This window comes from Bos taurus, chromosome 5 (genome assembly GCF_002263795.3).
Source record: "Bos taurus isolate L1 Dominette 01449 registration number 42190680 breed Hereford chromosome 5, ARS-UCD2.0, whole genome shotgun sequence".
Lineage (NCBI taxonomy): Eukaryota > Metazoa > Chordata > Mammalia > Artiodactyla > Bovidae > Bos > Bos taurus.
The window spans coordinates 119,909,332-119,928,287 of record NC_037332.1 but is presented as its reverse complement, the minus strand read 5'-3'; the positions used below and the strand labels follow the sequence as shown (position 1 = coordinate 119,928,287).

General features: G+C 55.9%; 1 protein-coding gene across 1 annotated transcript; it reads right to left on the bottom strand.

The window, feature by feature from the left end:
• Positions 1-736: 736 nt before the first annotated feature.
• On the bottom strand, positions 737-10,884 carry MAPK8IP2 (mitogen-activated protein kinase 8 interacting protein 2). Its single transcript, NM_001193199.1, has 12 exons — positions 10,820-10,884; positions 9,749-9,854; positions 8,006-8,290; positions 7,786-7,879; positions 6,483-7,691; positions 6,099-6,174; positions 5,800-5,972; positions 5,609-5,718; positions 4,752-4,856; positions 4,558-4,628; positions 1,917-2,015; positions 737-1,435 (listed from the first exon to the last, which is right to left on the bottom strand). The coding sequence occupies exons 1-12, from the start codon at positions 10,882-10,884 to the stop codon at positions 1,363-1,365; spliced, it is 2,466 nt and encodes an 821-aa protein (NP_001180128.1). The 3' UTR covers positions 737-1,362.
• Positions 10,885-18,956: the final 8,072 nt, after the last annotated feature.

The window sequence follows — 18,956 nt, the reverse complement described above, 5'->3', positions numbered from 1 at the left end:
GCTCCTCTGGGTCTCCCTGTTCTGCAGGGTCAGGGCCCTGGTCTGTGCAGCGGTTGCCCAGATGCTGAGGGGTCACTGATGACGCCTGGTGTGTGAGTGTCCTCTGTAGGTGGTGAGCAGAGGCACATGGTTTTACAGACCGGCGTCTCTGACCTTCACGCGCGACTGTCTCCCTGGCCCTCCTCCTTCCATCCCCTGCGCCCGTGGTCTTCCTCGGGCTGTTCTTGTCCTGGGTTTGGGGGGCGGGTGGGGCATCGGGAAAGCACTGCCTGCCACGCTGACCTCAGCGCCTGACAGTGGGTGCTCGCGGAGCCAGAAGCAACGGAAGCCCTTTCTCCAGCAGGCAGGGCATGTGACAAAGAGTCACCTCTTGCCTTCTGGCTCTCTGTGGAGAATTTTTAAAACACCAGTCTTTGGATATAAGCAGAGTGACGCCTGCTGTGTCTCATACACGCATTCACAAGCATGCGGGCACACTCACGAGCCTGCACACACTCCCAGCCTGGCGCTCCAGTGCAGGCGGACAGCACACGCATCTCGTGACCTTCTCTCGGGCCTCAGCTTCCTCACTGACCCAGTGAGTGGCGGTGGAGGGCAGCCGCCACGTGCTGCACCGGGAGCCCGGCGGGGCTTCAGACAGCAGTTCCGGCACCCTGGCACCTCGGCCCCCGCCACTGTGGGCAGCACCTGGTCCCCAGCCCCGTATCTGCTTCCCTCACCCCAGAAATAGCCAGGGTCACACCAAGCAGAAAGTTTATTGAGGTGCTGGACTGCGGGGAGTGTTTGCAGCGGCAAAAGCAGATGCTGGTGTGGCTGGGGCCCAGGCCAGGGCCCCCTCCTCCTAGCAGCGTCTGGGACTCGGGGTGAGCAACAGGGACGACTCCTAGTCCCCACCAAGGCCCTCCTGGGGACCCTCCCTGTGTCCCCCGAGCGCCAAGTGGGGCAGTATGGGGGCCCTCTCTTTGTCCCCATGATGAGGACGGGACGATCCCTTGATATTCACTATAAAAATTAAAACTCCTTTATAAATCACGGGGGACAAGCAAGAGGGGTCACCTGGGAGCTTCCTCCCCACGCCCCTCCCAGTTCCGACCCCACAGTGAAGAGCAGAGGGTGAGAGTTCGCAGCACAGAGGAGCAGAGACAGACGGGGTGGGGGGGCCACGGGCAGCCCCGGGCGGCAGGGGGACGCGTGGGGGGCAGAGGCGCAGGGCCCCCCCGGGCGAGGACACGCGATCCCCACAGCCCGCAGCCCCCCAGGCGTCAGGCCCCACGGGCCCCCAGTCCAGTCCTTGCCGAAGCTGAGGCGGCCTCCCGAGGCGGCCCCAGCCCTGGCTGCTCCCGGAGCAGGAGAGCGGGGCAGCTACTCCAGGTAGATGTCCTCTGTGGGGCAGGCGTACTCCAGATGCTGCTGGTAGTACTCCAGGAAGGCGCGGCTTCGGGGGGAGAGCGTCCTCAGGCCCGGGGCCCCACAGCCCCACCTGGGCCTGCCACACCACCCCAGCTTCACCCCTCAGCCTCCTGGCCCGGACCTGGCTCCTTACTGTCCGGGTCCAGTGCGGCCTTCCCTACCCCCACCCGCCCCACCCCATGGGATGCCGCTCCCACACTGAGGACCACCCCCCCATGCTCCTCGACACCCTCCCCTGCCATCTGACCCCCCCATGCCCCTTGACACCCTCCCCTGCCATCTGACCCCCCCATGCCCCCCCATGCCCCTTGACACCCTCCCCTGTCATCTGACCCCCCCGTGCCCCCCCATGCCCCTCGACACCCTCCCCTGCCATCTGACCCTCCCCCACGCCCCCCAGACCTCATCCCCACCCTCCCCCCAGCTGCGCGCCCCGGGCACCAGGTCAGCACCCCGCCCCGGTCCCGGCCATCGTGTGCACTGGCCCACCCTCCAGACCCACTCACCCCACACTCTGGGCCACGGGCCTCATCGACTCCTGGGAGACGAAGACGTGGCAGGCAAAGCGGCTCAGCAGCGGGTGTTTGGTGATGAAGCCAAAATAGCTGTGGGGGGTGGGGCAGCGAGCGCACAGGGACGTCAGGGCGTGGAGCACCGGCCCCAGGGGTCAGAGCGTGGGGTGCGGGGCAGGCAGGGCTGGGGAGTGTGTGGGTCACATGATTTGTGTCCAGGAGCACAGCGCTGGGCACCGTGAGGAGTTGGTGATCTGTGTTAATCTGTCCACAAGGGTATCCAGCTGCATCTTCCTCCTCCCGAGCCAGCGCCCGGAGCCTGCCCCCAGGCCACAGGCGATGCGGTCTCTCCCTGGTCTGCTGGTCATCCCAGGTGACCCCTCCCCGTCCTTCCCCTGACACCTGGAGCCTGCCCAGCTCCACCTCTGGTCCTGCACACCCACAGTATTTTCAGGCTCCGCTGTGGGCTTGACATGGGCCCTGACGTGCAAAAGCGTCTTCCTGGAGAAGCTTGTACCCCAGCTCCGTGGCCCCAGCTCTGTTCCCTGTGCGGCTTTCCTGAACCTGCCCTTCTTCTCAGCAAGACATTAACAAAAATTACTGTCCAGAGGGAGGGACTGTCAGCGTCCCGCAGCAGGAGGCTCGGGACCCTCACCCAGCTGTGGCCTATCCAGTCCACGCCGGGGGGTCAGGGCTTTGTGGTTCCACCAGATGGGAATCCACAGGACAGCATCGTCACCAGCACAGCATGTGCGTGTTGACCACAAACACGTCACCACCTGGTCTCGAGCATCACGTTCAGATGACTGCGTTCAGAGCAAGTGCCAGGCACCCTCCTAAGCAAGCTCTTTTATTAATAACTGGCACAAACCTCACAACAGCGCGGTGAGGCCGGTCTCAAGGTGATGGCACCAAGGCCCAGAGAGGGTCAGACACGCTGCAGACAGACAGCAAGCCTGCGGCACCCTGGGCACACTCTCTGCCGCCTGCGATCTCAATCACCACTCACTCCTACCTTGTCCAGACCCCGGGCACCCAGCAGAGGCCGACCCAGCCCCTGCTTCACCTGAGCCGTCTGGCACCGTCTCCCTGTGCCTCCTCCCTGAGGGGCCTGGGCTGGGTTCTGGAGCTGCGAATATCAGGAAGCTCTGGGCCGGGACAGCAGCTCCTCGGCCCCCTCCCGGCCGCTGAACCTCGGAGCTGCACATGGTCAGAGTGTGGCCCAGGGGCCCGAGCCTGTGGTGCCCCGTCTCCCTCTGCGGTCCTTCTCTCTCAAGGCCACGATCCATGTGGCTGCCGTGCACGCCAGTCCTCACGGCACAGTCCACCCCGTGGCCTGGTCTGAGCCCCAGCCCCCTACCCAGATCTCCTGCCCGTCAAACTAGCTCCCTCTCAATGGAGAAGCAGCCAAACGGGGCTCTGCCCTGGTAAGGGTGGAAACCGTTGCCCAGCCAGCAGGCAGAGCACCCCCAGTCTCACCACAAGCGTGCAAATGGCACACGTCTGCCCTCAGCCCCGGGAACAGAGTGTGCTTCTCACGCTCTGCCTCCCTTGAGGACCTGCGGCACCTCTGGGTCCCTGCAGGGCTCCGTGTGCCTCGAGGCTCAGCCCCCATCGCCTCCTCTGGGGCGCACAGCACTGTGCCATGCGGAATGCCTCACTGGCACTGCACAGCATCCAGCTGGGCAGGACGGCCGCCTCCACCCGCCGGGTACGCCACCGCTCATTCCCACCTCCTCTCTCGGCCTGGCCATCTTGTCTGCCTCATGGCCGAAGTTATCCGCCTGCTCCAGAACATACCTGCCCCGAGGTCTCTCTTCCACGCTCCAGACCCCAGTAACAACGGACACCGCAAGCTCACCATGTCTGCAACTGAAGACTGCACGGCCGGCCTCTCAGGCCCGTTCGCGCCACGCCCCTTCCCCTGGTGTGTGGGTCACCAACCGCTCAACGCCCAGGTCACCCGATTCTCCCTCCAGATCGGCCTCTACATCCAGTCAGCTCAGTCCTGCCTGCCCCACCTCCCAAAGCCCGCCCAGACACGGCACCTGGAGGGCCCTGCACCTCCTGGCTCTGGCCAGCGGCACTTGGGTCCTTCCACTGCCACAACAGGCAGAGCCAGCTGGTCAGCCTGACGGCGTCACCCACCACCCCACTGCCAGTGGGGTTAACTACCAGCTCCTTGGCAGGGTCGCAGGGCACAGGCACGCTGTGTCCCTGCTGCCTCATCTGGCCCTCTAGAGACCCTCAGCACCTCTCGACCCCGGCCCTGTCTCAGCTGGCTCCATGCCAAGAAGGCCCACCCTGTCACCCACTTGTCTTTCAAGGTTTACAGAGTGGTCTCCGATTGCCCCCAAGTCCCAGGAGAGTTCAGCCACCTCTCTGCTCACTGGAGCCCCAGAGAGATGTCCACCAGATCCCCACAGATGCTTCAAGCACTTACTTGTCTGTGTGTCTGTCTTCCCACCCAGACCAGACGGGAGCCTGTCTGATCCTTGTCTCCCAGGCCCAGAACAGAGCGGGTGCCATGTGGGGGCTCACCTCATGGAGCCAAGTGGGCGGGGCTGCTGGACAGCGGGCCTGCAAGTGGGCGGCCCTTGGGGTTCGAGGGGACTAGGAAGGGGAAGTCTCTTACCAGCTGTTGCGGGGGTGGCAGCCGCAGAACGAGATGTTCTTCATCTGGAAAAAGTGGCTGCAGCGCTGGAACTAGGAGAGAGATGGCAGAAGAGAGCCAAGCTAACAGGTGGCCCAGCCTGCCGGACGCGCCTCATCTGACCCGCCTGCTCCGCCCTTCCCAGCCGCCTCAGTGGCTCAGGGCCCACACCCCACCTCAGGGCCTCCGCTGAGACTCAGCTTGACACCCCGGAGAGAGATCTCAAGGTCACAAGAGGCAGGAGGACGCAGGTGGACGGTCAGTTTTCGGGCCGTGGCGATCTGCAGAGTCAAGGAGAAGAAGGTCTCAGGGGCCTAAAAGCATCAACTTCCCCCTGGGGGAACATTCTCAATTAGGTCTGAAGAGCCCTGGCCCTGATTCAGGAAGATGTGAGAGTGGTCTCGGCTGCTCCGCGGTCTCAGGATGGCCTGCCCCGTCTTCTCCCCAGCCCTTTGCAGGACGGCAGCCCAGGGCTCCTCAGCGCCCGTCCCGTGAGAGGATGGGGGCAGGGCTGCCCTGCTCCCCTGCTCCTCTCCAGCTAAGTCTCGGGACCAGCAGACAGGCAGGCCCTCCTAAGCGTCCACTGAGTGAATAATGAACGAGCAAGTTGCGTTCTCGGTGGCTCAGATGGTAAAGAATCCACCTGCGATGCAGAAGACCTGGGTTCAATCCCTGGATCGGGTAGATCCCCTGGAGAAGGAGACGGCAACCCACTCCAGTATTCTTGCCTGGAGAACTCCATGGGCAGAGGAATCAGACGGACTAGAGTCCATGGGATCGCAAAGAGTCGGACACCACTGAGGGACTATCACATGAGACCCCAGAGAAGGGTCTGAGAGAGCTGGTCTTGATTTCCAGACACGAACAGGATGGGCTGCGGGGGGAGGCCAGCCGGATGGGGCCGGGGAACAGCCACGGCGCTGCCCTCGGCCTGTCTGCCAGGCCCCTCCATTAGCGCCGGGGATCCCGGGCTCGAGCCTCCAAGGGCTGAGCCGGCCTGCAGGGCTCTCCCCACCCCCAACCCCAGACTGACCTTCTGCATGGCTGCACACAGGATGCCATTGCCCTGGTGACAAGGCACCTCCACGGAGCCCAGGAACTGGACGTCAAAGCGCTCCACCCAGCAGGGACCCCGCTTGCTCCCTACGGGGTCACAAGGGGCCTGGGTTAGGCGAGCAAGAGAGGGTCTGGGTGACAAAATGACCCTTAGGGAAGGGGCCTCACCCAGCAGGTCCTTGGCAGGCCCGGGCACCGCGTGGGCATAGAAGGCAGGGAAGACTCCGCGCTCGCCCGTACGCATGTTGAAGCCACGGAACCAGAAGTCGTCCTCCTCAGCCTCCACTAGCACCGGGTCGTCCACGTCCAGCTCCAGCTCATCGGGATGGCGGGGAATGAACCTGAGGGACGGTCAGAGAGGGGAGGCCACTAGGGCAGGGGGAGGAGGGCTGCGCTGTGCCCATCAGGGTCGCGGAGGGTCTGAGACTCGGGGGGAGGGTCAAGGCCAGCAAGGGGGACTGCCGTACCTGAAGACAGCCCTATGCGTCTGCTCTCTCTCCTCCCCGTTGACCAGGCATGAGAAAAGGCCGAAAGACTCAGTGCCTGAGAGAGAGAGACAGAGAGGAAGACTCAGGGAGGCGCTAGAAGGCCCAGCCAGGCTCCCCTCCCCATGGGCCCCTGGTGTGGGTGGCCCCCGTCTGGAGCTGGAGACAGAGCAGCCTCCTCTCGCCATTCCCTCGCGGGGGGAGCCCGGGAAAGCCCCCACCCAGGCGCTGGGTAAGAGGGCAGTGCCCAGCGCTAACCACCCTCAGACCCTGAGGCTGTCCTGGCCCTTGGGGATGGATCTGCGAGCCCCGGGCAAGGAGCCAGCCTGCTCCCCTGGAACCATCCCCTTCCCCCTTCCCACTCACTGGAAGATCGAGAGGTGCTGTTGACAAAGACGTTGAGGAACTTCTTGGAGAAGGTGAGGTCCGGGCTGTCCGGGGAGGCGTCCCCGGGGCCCTGATCCCCTCCCAGCAGCACGGCTCCCGCCTCCTCCTCGCTGGCCTCGCCACCGCTGTCCTCGCTGTCCTCACCCAGGCCGGCGCAGCGCCGCAGGCTCACCAGCTCCAGCTGCGTGTGCTCGTCCACCACCAGCGTGTACTTGACCGCATCGTACACTAGCGAGGCGTCCAGCGCCGCGGGGCCCGCTCCCCGGCCCCCGGGGGGCGCCGCCTTAGCCTCAGCTTCATCCTCCTCCTCTTCGTCCTCGTCGTCGTCCTCATCTGAGCAGGCGGCGGAGCAAGCGCGGCCCGGGCGGGCGGGGCGACCCGGGGCGGCCCACAGCGGGGTGATGGTGTCGCGTGTGGGGTTGCTGAGGAAGAGGCAGGGCCCCGGCTGCGCGGGGCCGGGCCTAGGGGCGGGGGGCGCGGGCGGCGGCGGCCCACACAGCGTCTCCATGTCCACCAGCTCCACGCTGCCTGGCGCCGCCGCCGCCAGGGCCTCGCCAGCGGGCGAGGCAGGCTCCCCGGCAGAGCGCGGCGAGGGGGACAGGCACTGGCCGGGGCAGCGGATGGGCGAGGAGCCCTCGGAGATCATGCGGCTCACGAGGTTGCTGAGCAGCCAGGGCGAGTCGGCGTCCTCGCTGAGGTCCGGCTCCGACTCGGACCCGGACTCGTACTCGCTGTTGGTGTCCTCGGGGCCCACGGGCAGGAAGGCGGGGCGGCGCGGGGGCTCGCGGGGCGGCTCGGGCTCCGGCTCGGGCTCCGAGGCTGGCGACGAGGCCTCCTCGATGGAGTTGGTGAGGTGCGAGGAGCGGCCGCTGCTGCTGCTGCCGTCGTCACTGCTCCGCTCCAGCTCAGTCTCCGAGATAGACGAGATCATGCGCCCCAGGCGCGCGCCCCCGACGTCCTCGTAGTCGGAGCCGGGGGACGACAGGTCCTGGCTGCTGCGCCGGCCTCCGCGGCCTCCGCTGGAGCCGCTGCCCAGGTCGGCCTCGATACCCGGATCTGAGGACGGGGAGGCCCCACCGGGCGCCACGGGCCCTGCGGGTTGGTTTCCTTCCGAGTCGCAGCCTGGGCGCACAGGTGGCTGTGCCCCGCAGGGGCCCGTGTCGGTGGGCGGGAGAGGGGCGGGCGGCTCTGCGGGACAGAGGCTCGGGTCAGCGCCCCCCCGGCCTCCCCCGCCTCCTGTGCCACTCCCCCACACTCACCGCTGCCCTGCTGCCCTGCTCACCTCGGACAGGCTCCTGCACCGCTGGGCACAGCGCTGTTTCCTGCCTGGAGGCCAGAGGCCCTGGAGCAAACCCTCCATTGTTGTTCAGCGAGTCCTGTGGAGGGGCGGGGGGAGAGCGGCACTGAGCGCCCGGTCCTCGCGGGCAGGAGGGGGCAGGTGGCCGTGGGCACCAGAGCCCCCTATGCAGGGAACCAGGGGGAGCTCTGGGCCTGGAGCTCACCTGGGCTCCCAGTGTTGTCAGGTGGAGGGTGGTAGGTCGATGCTTGTGAGGCTCCTCTAGGGAAGGGGAGGGGATCAGGGGCTCCGGGGCAGGGGTCTCTGAGCCAGGGCCGCCTCCCTCCTTGCCCTCCCCCTCTCCTTCCTCCTCGTCCTCCTCCTCCTCGTCCTCCTCCTCCTCTTCTTCCTCCTCCTCTTCATTGTCGTCAATCATCTCGAACTCCTGGAAGTCATCCTGGAAGGAGCAGATGGGGTGCGGCTGCTCCGAACGCCCCAAGGCAAGGCTGTCCTGCAGGAAGAAGGACAGGGCAGAGCTGGGCCGCAGCGGGACAGCGACCTGGGGTCCCAGGTGCCAGGAAAGGTGAAAGCAGGAAGCCACAAGTAAAGGGAGGAAACCTCCCTCCAGACCACTCTGCTCTCCACCAACAGAGCAGTTTTTGTTTTTTGCTTTTTTAAAAATCAGCTTAAGATACATAAGGACCTTGGTAAATAAGAGCCCAAACTCCTAAGTCCCAGTGACAGATTCTCAAAGTGGCCCCAACCCACCTGCCAGCCTCATCCCACCCTCAAACCCCATCACATTTAACACCAGTACTTTTTCCTTCAAAGCATTTTAACACAACTCATAACTACAGTAGAGTTTGCATCTGTCTCCGCAGCAAGCTGCAAGCCCCACCAGGTCAGCCTCATCCCACCCTCAAACCCCATCACATTTAACACCAGTACTTTTTCCTTCAAAGCATTTTAACACAACTCATAACTACAGTAGAGTTTGCATCTGTCTCCGCAGCAAGCTGCAAGCCCCACCAGGTCAGGGCCATGTGCATATTGTACACTGGGTACCCGACCCCCACCGAGAATGGGCCCTGGCCCACAGAAAAGCTCAGCAAAGATCAAATGAATGCGTGAAGCAAAGAGGCCCAGAACCAGGTTTCACCAAACCTGCACCAACCTCAGGGCCTCGGATCCACTAATCCCTTGCCAGCAATTCCTCTGCTCCATCCCCTCCGGTAGCCGCCCTCATCTGCCAGCTCCTGCTCGTCTTTCCTCAGGGATGGCCTCTTTCCTCAGGGATGGCCGTGCGTTTCCACTAGAAAATCTCCCTAATGGCCTCAGTCTCGGGTGGGCTCCCCTCACCGCACCGTGTGTCCCTCACTGGGACCCAGATGCCGAGACTCAGGCAGCCACTGTCCCTCACCTGTCTTCCTCCCCTACTAGGTTATAAGCTCCCAAGGGCAAGAGCCACACCTGTCCTGCTATCTTCCCAGGCACCTGGAAGCCTCTAGCACTTGCCACACGGGAGTTGTTCAGAAATGTTCTTGAATGAAAACAAAAATGTGAAGAGACAGGGAGGAGGAGGAGATGGGGGAAGGCGAACTTCAGGGGAGGAGACAGGAGGCTAAGAGAGGCTAGAGAGGTGGGGACAGGGCTGAGAAGGAGATGAGATGGCAGCTGGAAGGGGGTAGATCCGAGGCCAGAGGCCCCAAAGCAGAGGCACATCTTCCCTCCCCCCGTCCAGCCCATGGAGGAGGCCAGGCAGGGACTGCTGGGGAAGGTTCTCAGTGGGCCGCTTTTAGGAAGAGAGGTGTCAGGTATCGAGAGGCCCACAAGTCAAGAGGTCAAGGGAGATGGGGCACGGAGAGGATCCTGTCTCAAGGCTGAGCTTAGACCTGCCCCAGAGACTGCTGAGCAGAAGCTAAGCAAGGCTCTCCTGTGAGAGAGTTCTCTGCCCCAGCCCTCTCCCCACCTTCTCGCAGTGGTCCGAGTCATAGCTGAGGCCCAGACCGCAGTCATCAGTGATCTCAGACAGATCTTCATCGTCAAATTCCTCCAGGCTTATGTCCTGTGGAGGCCTGGAGAGGAGAGCAAGGACAGGGCTCCTGAGAGAGCCGTCAGTCCTGGACTCCCTGCCTGAGAGCTGGTCCTAAGGAGGGGCCAAGGGAGACCCCCACCCCAGCTCCTCGGCCCCACGATCTCCAGAGCCCCCAACCCCCACACCCACATCCTGCCATTATCCTGAAGCTTAAGCCCTGCTCTCCAGGGTATCTCCCCCACAATCGGAGCCACCACCTGCCCAGAGGAAGCACTTGCCCCCCAGCCCTCCTCCCAGTCCTCTCATCAGAGCCAGCAGCCTCTCCTCCCACTGCGCTCAGCTCCAGGCCCCTCTGGGTCACAGCCTCAGCCTCGGGGGAGTCAGGCTGAGCCGCGAAGGGGGATGGGGGCTGAAGCTGCAGCAGCCAGAGGAGGGGGAGGGGTCGAGCCTGCTCCGGAGCAGAATTCAGCCCCTCGGTCGGCTATTCCTGCCCAAGACCGGCCTACATCCCGAGGTCCAGCCCTCTCCCCACCCTAGTCCCTTCCCCCAGGCTCCAGGCTTGATTGCAACTCTCTTCCCTGAGCCGTGCAGACCAGGCCAGGCCTCCACCACAGAGGCCCAGCAAGGCCAAAAGGACAGTGCCAGGCACAGAGTGTGTGCTCAGCACCCCGCAGGCAGGCTGCCCCTCAGGCTCGGCCCACGACCTCCGCCTTCGGAGGAGGCGCTCAGGTTGGGTGCAGCATCGGGTCCCGGCAGGAATCTGGGGTGGGGGTGGGGGACGGTCACTGGGGCTGGAGGAGGGTCGTAAGGGGAGGACAAAGTGGAGAGGCCTGGAACCAGAGGTGGGGGATGGGGAGCAAGTGGGCCTCGGGACCAGAGAGGGTCTGGGGCTCGGGCCCCCAAAGGCGTTGGGGGTGGGGTGGCAGGGTCGGGCCGGCGGAGTCTGGGGACGGGGTCAGAGGGGGAGCGGTGGGCAGGGAAGGGCCCGGGCGCCCGAGTGCGTACCTGCAGCCTGGCGGCGACAGCGAGTGAAAGGTGGAAAGAGAAAACATCTCCGCCCGATCCGCCATCTTCTCCGGGGAAAGGCCTGCCGACCGCGGCGGGGGAGGGGTGCCCGGAGCGCCAGCCCCGCGCGCCCTCCGTCGCTCCCGCCCGCCCGTCCTCAGCCCGCCCCCGGTCACCTCGTGACACGCCCTGCGACACCCCGCCGCCAGCACACCTCGACGCCAGGACACCGCGGCAGCGCGAGCCGGGGGCGGGGGGACCGGCAGCAGGGCGGGCCGGGGGAGGGGAGGAGGGCGGGCCGGGGGAGGGCGGAGGGGACGGCGGGGAAGCTGGTTGGAGGAGGCGAGATGGTTTGACTGAGGCTCGGGTTGGAGAGGCGCGTGTGTGGCTTGGTTCTTTGGGGTGGGGGCAGGTGGGAAGCAGATTGGTGGGGATGGGGCATCAGTTCGCGTGGTGAGAGCTTCAGCGAGGAACTGGCGATGGGAAAGTCGATTTGCAGACCCCTGGTTAGCTGGTGCGGGGGCGGGGGGGACGGGGCCTCATGGAGGGGTGGGTGCGGCCCCGGGAGCTGCGCCGACTTCCAGGGAATCAGAGCAGAAGCCTGGGGTTCCCAAGCCGGGATCCGAGTGGTTCAGACAGAGTGTGGGCTGTGCGCGAACGGGGCTGGAGGAGCTGTCCACGTCTGGGTGCTGACCAGGGCTGGTCGGAGCTGTCCCACGAGGGGTGCTGATTGGCCCACGGAGATGTCTCCCTAAAACGTGAGGACTGGGGCTGCAGGAGCTGTTTCCCCGCCGAGTGCTGATCAGAGCTGGAGGAGCTGTTCCCCCAGAGGGTGCTGAGCAGTGCTGGACAGAGGCACCTGCCCAAGGGGCGCTGATCCCGTCTGGACAGAGTTTACCACACAGGATGTTGACTGGGGCCCACACGGAATTTCAGTACACAGTACAGATTGCGCAGGCTGGATACAGGTATTGATGGACATCAGGTGAAGTTATAACGCTGAGGCTCTCTTCATTCAATTAGGAAAACTTTCTTGAGCACCAACTAGGTAACCAGCACTCTTTAGGGTGCCAGCACGTTCTGGCTTTTGTGGAGCTGTGTGTGGAGAGAAATGGTTGACACTCAGCTCAAGAGGTGAGGATCAGCTGGTGTTGCAATGGGGGAAGGACAGGTCAGAGTTGTGAGAATGGTTATCAAAGACAGGTTGGAGGACCAGGTTAGGGAGACTTTATGGAGAAGATTTGGCTATAGAAAGAGGCTGGAGTTTCAACAAGGTTGCAATGAAATCGTTCTTTTTTTTTTTCCTTGATGGAAATTATGTGTCCTGACATTCTTTGTCTAAATTTTTTCTGTGGAAAATTATTTCTGAGGAAAGGACTAGCCACTTGAGTGACTGATGCCTGCAAACCACAGGGCAAAGGAGCTCATGCAAGGTGGGAAAGGTGACATTGTCCTTTGGATGGCAATCATTCCAGCCCAGAGAGAAGAGGCAGATGGTGCCCTCATTTGTGGCCCAACCCCAATTTATATTTTATCTCAATTACAGTGTTTTTCTAAGAAAGGCATTTATACGTTTTTCCCTCCCCAGTGGCTGAGAGCCACAGGAGAGCAGAGACACTATTTTCTCTCTCTCTGAACCTCGCAGCTTCAAGCACAGTGCCTGGCACACAGTAAGTGCTCAACAAATACGTGAATGAAGAAATGGGGCTCGTGGACTCTACCACATCTGGGGCACTAAATCCTTGTCATCACGCTGTCTTTTCGACTTTAGGAGCGCTAAGAACATTCCCCATTTCTGAAGTTCAAGGACTCTGGATGCATTAACTACTCTGCTTTCCCCAGGAAACCCCAGATCTCGTCTCAGAATTCTCAAAGAACTTTGACCTAAAGTTCCCAGATTCCCTTTTGATCTTGAGTCTTGTCATCAAACTGACGAACTTGGACATCCACATAAATGACGCATCTAACACCCGTGGCTTCTAATCAAGTCTAATGGTGTATGATCCACTAATGGCAAGCCTAGCACAAACACGAAGTTGACTGGACTTACATGGGAAACTGGGAGAGCAACACGGTCTCAGCAATCCTGATCACAGATGAATCCTAGAAAGTCGGAGGATGCTTTCTGACAATTTTCTCATAGATTAGAAAATAAACAAAGTCAAACCTTCTGCCTTTTGCTCTATTCATATAGCATAGCTATCACAAACACAAAATAAAAACACCAGTAGTAAAACTGAAAAATGAAAAGCTTAAGAGCTGTGCCTTGTTGGGAATACTCTCATAACTGGTCATTTCACCTCTTGAATCTTGATTTTAAGCCCCTAATTCTCTGACCATTGCCTATTTTTCTCACTTTCTTATGGTATTACCATGACACAATTCTTTGACCCCATAAAAACTTACTCCAGGGAATTCCCTGGCAGTCCAGGGGTAGGGCTCCATGCTCTTACTATCAAGGGCCAGGGTTCCATCCCTGATCAGGGAACTAAGATCTCACAAGCCATGCAACATGACCAAGGGGTGGGGGGAGAAACTTATTCCAGGTACTATTGGTGTGTAGCAAATTACCATCAAATTTAGAGGGTTTAAACAGCCACTTTATTCTGCTTACAGTTTGGGGTTGTAAATTCAGGAAGGACTCCAGTGGGAAGCTCTTGCCTGGGGTTTCTCAAGCAGTTTGGTTACAGCTGGAGGTAAACTGAGCTGGATTTTGAAGATGGTTCACTCTCAAGATTACAGTTGATACTGTTGACTGGGGGCTCGGCTGAGGCTATCAGCCAGCACCCACACCTGGCCTCTCTGCATGGAAGTCTCAGGGTAGTTGTGCTTCTGATATAATGGCAAGCTTCTCCCAGAGTGACTGCCCTTGGAGGGCCAGAGAAAGCTTGCATGACCTCTTTTGAATTAGCTTTGGAAGTCATATGGCTCCCCATTGGCCAAAGCAGTCACAGTCCCATCCAAATTCAAGAGAGCAGTCATAGACCTGGCTTCTCAATGGTAGGAATGTCAAAGAACTTGGGGGTGGGGGTGCATGGTATAAAACCATCACGGATCTCCAGTCCCTTGATGCTCCTACTTTTCTTACTGCCAACTCAAGTTCCTTGCTTGAAATTAACCTCCTTTATGGAACTGTCAACTTCTCTTCAGGATCATTTCCATCAGCAAACAAGCATAATCTAGTGTTAAAAATAAATGATATATTCTCATCTCTGTACATATAAAGGATCCAATGCAATGGGGTTTTCAGTATTGTTATGCCTTAAAGGAAAGGACAGTAAAAGCGTCCTTTTGGTTTAAGAGAGCATTGTCACAAATAGTTATGCCTTTCAGCAAATAGATTTATACCAATGAGGAAATTATGACAGTGAATGAGAGCGGAGTTGGACACAACTGAGCAACTGAACCGAAGTCTCTGAAATCTAAATGTCTAGTTTCAGCCAAAAAAGCAAGATGGGTAACCCGCAGCTCCACTGGGGCCACCTAAGAAAATTCAGCTAGGATTCTCACTCTTGCCATATCTGCTCAGACTGGCACAGTCTGATCCAGAAATACAGCCTCAAGATGTGCCGCTCGTGTTTCTGCTAGTACGTGAAGGATGCTGAATTTTAAATTTAGTTAAAATTAAAATTCAAGTAAAATTTTTACTAAATTAAAACTTTTGTTTTAGAACTTCCATTTGGAAGTTCTTTTCAAATTGCTTGATTATTCATTATAGTTTTTTAGTTTCTGTGCATATTTCCAAATTTGCCTTTTATTACTTTAATTATACTGAACACAGGCATTGATAACTTCATTATCTGAAACATGCTGTCTGTGCTTACTGCTGACTAGCTGACATGATTTCTCATTATCTTTCTGTTTAATTACCTTTTTTTTTAACTTAGAGGTATTTGCTAGCCTTGGCATTGTATTTATGGAAAACTCTGAGGCCTAGAAAGAGAGTATGTGCAGAAAGAACTTGTGTTTGCTTCTCCCAGGCACCTATAGAATTACCAACCTGATTTCAGGTTGGTATTTAATGACCACTGAGCTTTCTTAGACTACCTTGACCATAAGAATTTGAGCTGCAACCCATGTAAAGGCCAGCTTCTTGTTCTAAATTTTCAGCACCTCTTTTTTCTCTGTCTGTCTCTCTTTCTCAAACACACACACACTTTGCCCCCAAATTTGAAGCTGTCAATTTACTTTTTAAAAAAAGTATTTATTTGAATAATAAAAATCTGATTAGTTGAGGCTCATGGTATTTTTGGTCTTCATTACAGCATGTGAACTCTTACGTTGTAGCATGTGGGGATCTAGTTCCCTGATCAGGGATTGAACCAGGGCCCCCTGCTTTGAGAGCATGGAATCTTAGCCACTGGACCACCAGGGAAGTCCCTGAAACTGTCAATTTTCTTCCCAATCCTCAAAGGACAGGATTCACCCCTACTCAGGGGGTTTAACCTTTTGATGTCTAAGCTTTGCAGAGGGTTGGCCTTATATTAGGAGTCTCCTCTTGAGCAGGCTCTGTGCTTTATCTCTGCTCTCTATATCCCAAAGGCATATTAATTCCCTATTATTGTTGTTGTTTAGTCACTAAGTTATGTCCGACTCTTTGCCAACTCCAAGAACTGTAGCTTGCCAGGCTCCCCTATCTCTGGGATTTCCCAGGCAAGAATACTGGAATGGGCTTCCATTTCCTTCTTCAGGGGATATTCCTGACCCAGGAATCCAACCCACAGCTGTACTGGCAGGCAGATTCTTTACTGCTGAGCCATCAGGGCTGCCATAAAAAAATACCACAAACTCAGTGGCTTAAAACAATAGAAATTAATAAAATAAAATTAGGAAAAAAAAAAAACAGAAATTTATTCTCTCACAATTTTGGAGGTCTAGAAGCTCAAAATCAGGCAGACTGGTCCCTTAACAGCCAGCAAGGCATGCTCTTTCAAAAGATGCTAAGAAAGGGTTTTTTCTTGCCTCTTCCTGGCTTCCAGTGGTTGCCAAGACTCCTTGGCTTGTGGAGGCATCACTTTAGTGTCTGCTTGCATTGTCACATGATCTTCTCTCCTTTTTCTGTGCTTGTATCCAAATTTCCCTCTTCTTTTAAGGACACCAGTCATTGGATTAACAAGTGAAAGTGCTACTCACTCAGTGGTGTCTGACTCTTTGCAACCCCAAGAGCTGTAGCCCACCAGGCTCCTCTGTCCATGGGATTATCTAGGCAGAAATATTGGAGTGGATATCCATTTCCTCCTCCAAGGGATCTTCCCAACCCAGGGATGGAACCCAAGTCTCTGGCATCCCCTGCATTGTCAGGCAAATTCATTACCATTGAGCCATATGGGAAGCCCAATCACTAAGTCAAGTCTGCAGCACACCAGGCTTTCCTATCCTTCACTATCTCCCTGGGTTTGCTAAAACTCATGTCCATTGAGTCACTGATGCCATCCAACCACCTCATCCCCTGTCACCCACTTCTCCTCTTGCCCTCAATCTTTCCCAGCATCAGGGTCTTTTCCAGTGAGTCAGCTCTTCACATCAGGTGGCCAAATACTGGAGCTTCAGCCTCAGCACTAGTCCTTCCAATGAATATTCAGGGTTGATTTCTTTTAGGATTGACTGGTTTATTCTCCTTGCTGTCCAAGGGACTCTCAGGAGTCTTCTCCAACACCATGGTTCGAAAGCATCAATTCTTCAGCACTCAGCCTCCTTTATGGTCCAAATCTCACATCCATATATGACTACTGGAAAAACCATAGCTTTGACTAGACAGACCTTTGTTGGCAAAGTGATGTTTCTGCTTTTTCATATGCTGTTTAGGTTTGTCTTAGCTTTTCTTCCAAGGAGCAAGTGTCTTTTAATTTCATGGCTGTAGTCACTGTCATCAGTGATTCTGGAGCCCAGGAAATTAAATCTGACACTGTTTTCACTTTTCCCTCATCTATTTGCCATAAAGTGATGGGATCAGATGCCGTGATATTCACTTTTTGAATGTTGAGTTTTAAGCCAGATTTTTCACTCCCTTCTTTCACCTTCATCAAGAGGCTTTTTTAGTTCCTCTTCACTTTCTGCCATTAAAATGGTATCATCTACATATCTGAGGTTGTTGATATTTCTCCCAGCAATCTTGATTCCAGCTTGTGAGATCCTATCTTAACTAATTTCATCAGCAAAGACCCTATTTCTAAACAAAGTCACATTCTGAGGTTCTGAGTAGTTATGAATTGTGGGGTGAGGGGAGGGGATGGACACTATTCAACAAGGCATAGGCTATAAATCCCCAATCCAAATTTTCTTTGTTCACCAAATGCCTCTGATCAAAAGTAATATGCAGTAATCCACACATCCCTCTGGGTTTCTTGTCTTATTTAGTCACTGTTTTCTCACTTCATCAGTGTTCTTAGAAAACAGTTCTTAAGAAAAATAGTTTATACTGGATTTTTAACCATTTTCAGCAGGAAGTTCCATTTAGGAATCTAGCTTGCCACATTACATCTCCACTCATTTGATGAAGCTACAATGTGGTAAGAATAGCTCAAGAAAATTAATGGGTTATATGTCTATTTCATTAATAAGCATGTGCAAAAGTCCCAACAAAGTATCAGCTAGTGAAATGCAACAGTTTATTTTTGTAAATGCATTTTGATCACATAGGTTTAACCCAGAAATTCAAGGATGGCTCAACATCTTACTTTCATTTTTAATGGTAATCCAACACATTCATGGATAAAGAAAGGAACATTGCATGATTATATCAACAGATGTGATTTTTATAACATTCAGCAATTAATTGTGATTTTAAAAAATGGCTTCTAGTCATTACAGAATAACAGCATTGGACTTGCCCACTTGCCAAAGGGGTAAAATCCAGAAAAATGAACAAAATATTAAAAGCAATGATTTTCAGATACTGGATAAAGGACAATACAGGACTGTGATCACGGACACAAAGGAAGCAAATTACACAAACCCTACGATTGCCACGGAGGCATTTACAGGTTGCAGTGCAGGCAAGAGGCCCAGTTTAAGGGGGTCTTGATGAATTGAGAGACAGAAGTCAGAGTTTGGGGAGGCTGAGGTATTTGGAACTTTCAGATAAAAATAATAAAGAAAAGGGATCAATTCAGAGAAAAAATTCCAGAAAGCTAAAATAGGATCCCCATAAGTTTTTGTAGGGACTTCCCTGGTGGCTCAGACAGTAAAAGCGTCTGCCTACAATGCGGGAGACATGGGTTCGATCCCTGGGTCGGGAAGATCTCCTGGAGAAGGACATGGCAACCCACTCCAGTACTCTTGCCTTGAAAATCCCATGGACAGAGGAGCCTGGTAGGCTACAGTCCATGGGGTCACAAAGAGTCGGACACAACTGAGTGGCTTCACTTCTAAGTTTTAGTAAATGCTCAATCATGCTTACGTAGAATAAAATTCTATAAGGTTGTTTAAAGAAAACCTTTTGGGAAACCATAAGGCAGAAATTCCGAAAGCGCGTGTGACACTAGCCGCTGAGCAGAGACCACTGTAGACTGATGCTGACAGTTTTAAAACAAACCTAAGAAGAATCAGGCTGACTCGCAAGACACTTAACTGACTTCCAAAACCAACTTCAACTCTGTTTAGAGGAAGATTATGAAATCCAAGCACCTTTGTCCTGCATCCAATTAAAAAAAAAAAAAATCCCAGACCTACAATGAAGCAGGAAAAATCTGGAGAGAAAAATATCAGTCAAAACAGACTTGGAAAGGACAGAAATGATGGAATTAACAGCCATGGACTTTAGAACTGTTACAAATACACTCAAGAATTTATAGGAAACATAAACACAATAGGCAAAGAAAGGGAAGACATAAAAAAGAATCAAATGGAACTTCGGGAAATGAAAATTCAGTATATAAAGTGAAACCATCCAAATTGAAGCAGAAAGAAAAAAAATTTTTAATTAACCAAGCCTCATTGACCTCGGGGAAAATAGCAGGCCGTCTAAGAACAGTGTAGTTAGAGACACAAAGCAGGTACACACACAGGCGTACTGAAAGAAATAACGGCTGAAGTTTTCCAGAGGTTTTGCAAACTATAAACCCACAGGTCCCAAATATTCAACAAATCTCAAGGAGGATAAACACAAAATAAAATACTTGAAAACATATAATAATCT

What these genes read in the sequence shown, in the direction of transcription:
- MAPK8IP2 (NM_001193199.1), bottom strand. Translation starts at nt 10,884, where the DNA reads ATGGCGGATCGGGCGGAGATGTTTTCTCTTTCCACCTTTCACTCGCTG. An exon ending in TGACAACACTGGGAGCCCAG is followed by an intron (nt 7,880 to 8,005) that starts GTGAGCTCCAGG and finishes GCCCCTCCACAG; the next exon opens with GACTCGCTGAACAACAATGG. An exon ending in TGTGTGCAGCCATGCAGAAG is followed by an intron (nt 4,857 to 5,608) that starts GTCAGTCTGGGG and finishes TTGACTCTGCAG; the next exon opens with ATCGCCACGGCCCGAAAACT.